At 42.3% G+C, this 7084-nt stretch overlaps 2 protein-coding genes across 3 annotated transcripts; one reads left to right on the top strand and one right to left on the bottom strand.

The window, feature by feature from the left end:
* Positions 1-1480: 1480 nt before the first annotated feature.
* LOC109462049 lies at positions 1481-4216 on the bottom strand. Of its 2 annotated transcripts, none has more exons than XM_019758546.1 (3): positions 4152-4216; positions 2593-3087; positions 1481-2286 (listed from the first exon to the last, which is right to left on the bottom strand). In XM_019758546.1, the coding sequence occupies exons 2-3, from the start codon at positions 3055-3057 to the stop codon at positions 1843-1845; spliced, it is 909 nt and encodes a 302-aa protein (XP_019614105.1). In that variant the 5' UTR covers positions 3058-3087; positions 4152-4216; the 3' UTR covers positions 1481-1842. The 2 variants fall into 2 exon arrangements, with proteins under 2 accessions (XP_019614105.1, XP_019614104.1); XM_019758545.1 differs by having other exon boundaries at positions 4138-4194.
* Positions 4217-4220: 4 nt separating this feature from the next.
* On the top strand, positions 4221-7078 carry LOC109462050 (ubiquitin-conjugating enzyme E2 A). Its single transcript, XM_019758547.1, has one exon. The coding sequence runs from the start codon at positions 4350-4352 to the stop codon at positions 4827-4829; it is 480 nt and encodes a 159-aa protein (XP_019614106.1). The 5' UTR covers positions 4221-4349; the 3' UTR covers positions 4830-7078.
* Positions 7079-7084: the final 6 nt, after the last annotated feature.

Here is a 7084-nt window from a genome sequence, read left to right as displayed (position 1 = left end):
GGAACAGGTTCCGTCCACGTTTCCTACGGAAAAATGGTGTTGACAAGCATGGAATATTTCCACTTGGGAGTATGTCTGTCTGTGGATGGGATGTGCCAACGGTAGAATGGGGGTGAACAGGTTATACTGGTCCGGACTTGGTGCTGGGCTGTTCTGAAGACAGTCGCTACTGAGCTGATAGAACTTCTGAGTGACATTATCAAACTTTTTCAGACTTCCGACAACATATTTAGTGTTTTTGTCCTGCATTGTGTGTCAGAATCAAATGCGAGTTATTACAGCTACAAATGTGTACAAGATGTTTCACCATCAAAACTGTCCGTCAAACGTTTCTTATAGTAACTCTTGTGAAAAGTGATCTTCAACCAGTTTAGCTCAAATGAGCTTAAATGAACAGTTGAACTACTCTTCTACTGGACCAAGTGTTTTTGTCCAGCAAGTTGTTTTTGACCATTGTGTCAAAATCAAATTTTCAGCAACAGCTATAACCATGTTTCACCATCAAAAACTGCCGTCCACAGCTTTGGCTTGATGTTGGGCAGTCGGCAACTGTAAAGCAATTTGATGCTTTACAGTTGCCGAACTTAAACGTACTGTTGAGCTAACCTTCCACTGGGTTTTGTCCTGCATTGCGTCAAAATCATATTTTCAGTAACAGCTATAACCCTGTTTCACCATCAAAAACTGCCATCCATGGATTTAGCTGGAAGTTGTGCAGGCGGCAACTCTAAAGCTGTTTAATAAGCTTAGCTCAAATGAACTTAAATGAACAGTTGGGCTAAGTTCTTCCACTGATTTCGACAGCTTTACTCCATTTCCTTTCATTTAGTCGTCAGGACATGAGTACTTTTCTGGACACGGGAAGTTCTTGCAATGCTAGAAAACAAAAGAAAACATGGGATGTGACAGAAATAATAAATATCCTACAAATGCCTCCATCATGCATCTTGATAAGGCCACACCAATTTAATTTGTTGGTTCTCGGATTTTTTTCAGAAAAAATCTGAAGGGAAAAAAACCCAGGTCTAGGCATCCTATTATAGCCCAAAATGCTTCAATATGATTCAACAAATCAAATAGGTGTGGCCTTAAATGGCAGTTCATTAATTAACAGAATAGACTGAGAGAAAAGAAACTTGGCAGGATTATTGGTAATATATCAAAAGACTAAAGGAAGGCTGTACCAAATGAATACAAAATGTAACTGTAGGTATTAATTTGATGTTTCATAATGTAACAGTACACAGTGTATGATTAAAAAGACAACAGAGTTAACAAAATTTCAAAACTCACTTCTTTATTCATTAAAACCCTTCACAATAAATACTTTAAATCTACAACAAAAATGCAATTACAGATAAGTTATTACGAAAATGGATAAAAGCATTGGACAGAATAAAACACTGTCACTACATGACACAGTCTGCACTGATGACACTATTTTGACTGAAACTTTCAGTACACGTACATATTGTAGAAATGTCTGGGATAGTCACTCCCTCAATGACTTGGTGTGCTAGGGTCTCCCTACATCCCTTTTGCAATGGAATAAATGTATAATGTTTCTCCATCACCATACAGCACATCCTTCTCCATTTACGTAATTTTTATTTGCATGTTTCATGCCTGTCCATTCTTTGATGTTATCCTTTCTTCTCTTACATTGTCTATTCCTCTTTCGTCCTCCTTGTATTGTTCCTTGCATGATGGTTTTGACGCTGTAGGTTGATTTGGAAAGAAATCTTGCCACCAGTCCAAATTAGCAAGTAAGATTTCGTGGGACGGGCACAAATTGCACTTATTAAACTAAAGACTCAATCTTAGAAGGAGAACACAGGAAGTTCACGTGAAGGAACTGCTGCTGTTCTGAACCTGGGATGTCCACTGGTTTATCGGCGTCTGCCACATTTGCTGACTAGAAGGAAGCCGGTTGTACCGGTCGAAGGAGGTTCCGGGGTTCGCGGTTAATGATGGCGGTACTGTGGATCCTGTACTCGTACTAGGAGCAGTGGACAGTTTCGGACTACTGGTGTCGGACGGTTGTTGCGCGGCGTCACTCTCCCGTATGGCGCGGTGGAGGACGTCGATGATGTCCCGTTGGGCGCGTCGCCACACGTCGTGCTGCAGGCTGACCAGCGTCGCCCGGACCCACTCGGCGAACCCCAGCCTCTCCTGGTCGCCCTGCGGCTGCAGCCGCTCCATCAGCTGCTGCTGCATCAGCAGGATGTGGTTTGTGACTGGGTCCAGCGTACCCTGGCTCACTGGAGGACCCGGTCCCTGAGCAATCTGAAAATGTACAATTTCATTAAAGACATCCAATACAATTAGGCCTAGGAACAAAAAAATGTCGCATGAGAAATTTTCAACTGAAGGAAAATTAAGCTACCCACTCTTCTTTCATTGAAATATGATAATAATTTGTACAAGTCGAATTTTACAACAGTAGCAAGATGATAGCCTGGTTATTTAACAGACCTATTACAGCTCCCGAGTCCTACATCAATTTGTGGAGAGGATGTAGGACTCGGGAACTATAATATAGTTCTGGTAACCAGCCTAGGATTGTAGGAAGATGAATTCGAAGATACTCACTCTTTTCATTGGTCCCCTCCCTCTGTGAACCGCTTCGATGTGCTTCCGGAGGAAAGTAAAGTTCTCCATCACCCACGTGTCCCTGTCAGTCAGTTCTTCCACAGACTTATTCTTCAGCAGCCTGGCCATCCGTGTCCTCATGCTCCTGTACCAAGTCTGAAGATGCTCCACGCTCCTTCCCATGTCCGACGCCTTCTCCTGCCACAGTGTCTCCTTCCTCCGCAAATTCTTATACTCCTTTGCCTTCTTGTTGTACAACTCGGGGTGTTCTCTCAGCCACGTTAGCATGCTCTCTTCCTCCGCTTCTGCCAGGGTCGCGATGGTCGTTTTCCTCTTCTTGACTTGGATGCCGAGATCGGAGCTCTTTGAGTCGTTGTTAGAGTTCATGGTGGCAGTCTCGGGAGGTTTGTGATGTTCTCGGTGGTTCCTCATCACCTTTGTCTGATTGCACTTCTTAGGAGGCATGGCTCTCCTCCGGGCTGTTCCTCAGCACGTCTTCAGAGAGATATATGAAATATTAAATTACCTACATGAAAATGTAGGTATTGTTTTTGGTCTGTGTGTGTGTGTGTGTGTGTGTATGTGTGTGTTTCGGCATACTTGTGGTCAGCATAACTTAAAACGGCCTCTATGGATTGTGATATTTGGTATGTGGGTAGATCATAGGATGACAGAGGTCAAGGTCAAATTTGGGCCTCCTGGTGGCTGACCTTGGTACTGCAGTAGAGCTTCCAGTTTTCATATCTTTTGTCCTGAACATGTTACAGTACTAGTCTCTGAATTCGTGCTGGGTTTTGCAACCTTCTTTTTTAACTAATTGCTTAGCACTGTCATGCTTAGGATTGCACAGTAGCATATATACGAGTGATTGCCATGATGTCACGGCCAGCAAGTGGTAGGTAAAAATGTTCTGCCAACATGCTGACTATGATGTTATAACCGTTAACCTGCAGGGTGCCAGCATGTGTAGGCCCTGGAAACTTTCACTTTGCAGCGAATGCTATAATCACTAGCCTGGATGCCAGACCCATAGCATGCTAGGCCCCCCTGCTGCACCTCTCCCAGTTATTAACTAGGCATGCTGGATCAAGCATGGGTCTGGCATCAAGGCTATGGTGATTATAGCATTCACTGAAAGTGAAAGTTCATTGAAAAACCTTCAAGTTGGAGATCACTTTATAATATAGTGATCACTGACAGGCAATCTGTCAATGTTTTGGCCTCTCAAAATTAATGGTCTCTCAACCACCTCCACTCTCTCCTTTGGATAATCTCTGAAATCATGCCTTGGGGTACCTGTCTGGATTTTCAGACAGCTTAATTACTGTCAATCCAACGTCTGATTGGAGATAATTATTAGGGTCCTTGAGTATTTACACTTTCACAGAGCTCATTCAGACAGTCTTTTGGTTGACATGCATACTTTTTAAATGGTAATCGACATTTCTCCGTTAATAGGTTATCCTACCTTCCCTTTAGATCGTATGAAAGCATGATTGAGAGACCTAGCATTGACAAAAAGAAGAGAAATGTTTAAATGTTTACCTGAGTGGCCTCACCTGTTGTGTTCATCCATGACCTTTGACACGCCCTTCCCATGCGGCACTGCGGCGGATTGCGTCACATCCCGCCATTGTGCGCAGGCGCAGTGAGGACGTTACGTCCTTGTCAACAGATAGAATTTTCGGGAAATTTTGCCGATTTTCGGCCCGGTTTTGTGCGCTTGTGGGACGTTCTAGCCCCGCCGTGAACCCGCCATGTCGACCCCAGCACGCCGGAGACTCATGAGGGACTTTAAGCGGCTGCAGGAGGACCCTCCCTGCGGGGTGAGCGCCGCGCCGACAGACAACAACATCATGCTGTGGAATGCCGTCATCTTCGGTCCCGAGGATACACCATTCGAAGACGGAACCTTCAAGCTCACCTTGGAGTTCACAGAAGAGTACCCCAACAAACCCCCGACCGTGCGCTTCGTCTCCAAAATGTTCCACCCCAACATCTACGCCGACGGCAAAATATGTCTCGACATCTTGCAGAATCGCTGGTCGCCGACTTACGACGTTTCCGCCATTCTAACCTCCATCCAGTCTCTGCTGGACGAACCCAACCCCAACTCGCCGGCCAACTCCGTGGCGGCGCAACTTTATCAAGAGAACAAGCGCGAATACGAGAAAAAGGTCCAGGCCATCGTAGAACAGAGCTGGGCAGAAGTGCCAGAAGAGGACCACGTGCTTTGACGACAGTGATCGTAGACTGTCGTGCTTTTCAGTCTGTTATCTTTAACAAAAAAATTATGTGTGTTTAACTACACTATAGGGGAAGAAAGAAAACTCTGGCGTGTCTCTAAACTATGCTATACAGGATATACATGACGTAACATCTCACAGGAAGCAGGGGAAGGTAGAGGAAAGTTTGTGGACTAATTTTATTTCGAGTGGAGGGCGTCCGTGGGAACTGTACAACTTCATGCGGTTGAAGAAACGAAGAAAAAACTGATTTGCTCCAGAAATATACACCTAGAACTACAGCCATCTCTTTAAGGGGACTTGACTTCATATTCATGATAATTCATCTTAAATGTTATGACAGTGTTTCTATGTTCTCTTTTACATTAACATTGTGTGAATCACATGCGAAATTATGGATGTATAAGGTACTCCGAATCACTTAAACTACTACTGTATTATATAGTGTATACATCATGTTCCTGATTATGTAATCATTTATTCCCTATATATGTGACATTTATGGAAAAAAACATTCAAATTATTCACTTGGTAATCAAAATGTTCATTTTACCCAAGCTCATAATTTGCTGTAGCCGAAAGTGAAAGTACATGTTGTTGTTGCCCCCCTCCCCCTTTTCAGTATCATATGGCGTTGCAACTTAAAATGTCTGAGTGGTGATGTCATTGCAAGAGGCAGTGTTTCCCATACAAGGGAACAAGTGGACTCTTGAGAGTTACTTGTGCTAATATTGGAAGTTGGGGAGGCTTGTTGTACACAAAGATGTGATGCCAACCATTTGTTGTTAGATTCTTTCTTCAGTCCCAAACCGTGTCTAACTCCAAGCATGTGGCATGGATTTTCAATGTTGTCAACAATCTTACGGATTATGAACGATGCTTTCCGCTTGACTTCACCTGTATTTAATTTGCATGTATCGTAGATGTACAGAAAAAAATATATACATGTGTATATGCTTTCCTCAAGCTGTTGACAACATTAGAAATGGTCCACATATGCAGATGGTCTTGATATACAGTATTGGCCAGTTGGAGAACTACAGGAGAAGCAATGTATCCATATGTACCACCCTACCAACCATTTCCCCATTTTGATAGACACACAAGAGTCACTGTTTCTGAGTATGAAGGAAAATGTATTCTGTACATGTATCTCATGTGGGACAGTTAAAATGTGTAGATTGGCATTTAAAGGAAAATTGTCTGCTGTGCAAGACAAGAGAAACGACACCAGATACAGCACAACTCTCATAGTACAGTATTGCTATTACATACATTTACAGTGTTCTGATAAACGTACATAGATACTTAGTTTGTAGCACTTGGACACTCGAGAAGGGTCATATTTTAAGTTGTCAGATCTTACACTAGGAATTACTTGGAAGCAGTACAAAAGGCTATATTATATTATGTGAAGCTTGTATCAAGCCCAATGGAAATCTTCATATCTTTATAAGTTTTTTGGGGTAGATCAGGATATACTAGTACATTGAAAAAATTTACGATAGACTCACAAAAAGGAACACCACTATTGTAATGCGTTGCAGTTAAGAAAGGCATAACATTGTATATCACGGAAGGGCTGTGTAGGCAGCATGAAATATCATTTATGGTTTATACTATCCTAAGCTATCACTATGTGCTATCATGTTGAAATGTAGCTTTAGGAGAATGGATACAATACAGCAGGGGGGTTGTATCATACCCATTTATGAGATGGTGATTCATGTCCTATGAAAAGATGTGATATCCATCGCAACAAACATTAGATCTACATTTAACCTCATTTGTATGGACGTAGTGATGTGTAGTGTACTGCCTCGGGGGATGCAGCAGTGTGTATTGCAAAAATTGTTTACAAAGAAATCACTGAAAGGTGATGATGACATTTGAATGTGTTAATCAAGCATGAGCGAAGTTGGTCTTTGTTAGGAATGGTGTGCTAATACACACCTATGCTGTGGCATTTTGACATAGCCATTTCGTTTACAATCCTTGCAAAACAATATGTATGTTCTGATATTCTGCGTTAGCGATTCCTTTGTTATGTTTACTGTTATTTGTTGATTTTTGTCAAGTCATCATGAACAGTAAGCACACCTTCTCACATGATGATGTTTAGTGGCTTGAGGAAGATCTCTCTAAATCTTAAACAAGTGTATCTATGAAGACATGATTGTTATATGAATGTAGTTAGGGTTTCGGCACTTTATCTTGCAACCAGAGAACTGTAATTATGGTACATA

The sequence above is a fragment of the Branchiostoma belcheri genome, unplaced genomic scaffold, assembly GCF_001625305.1.
Source record: "Branchiostoma belcheri isolate BF01 breed outbred unplaced genomic scaffold, Haploidv18h27 scaffold988, whole genome shotgun sequence".
Taxonomy (NCBI): Eukaryota; Metazoa; Chordata; class Leptocardii; order Amphioxiformes; family Branchiostomatidae; genus Branchiostoma; species Branchiostoma belcheri.
This window is presented reverse-complemented; position numbering and strand designations above follow the sequence as displayed.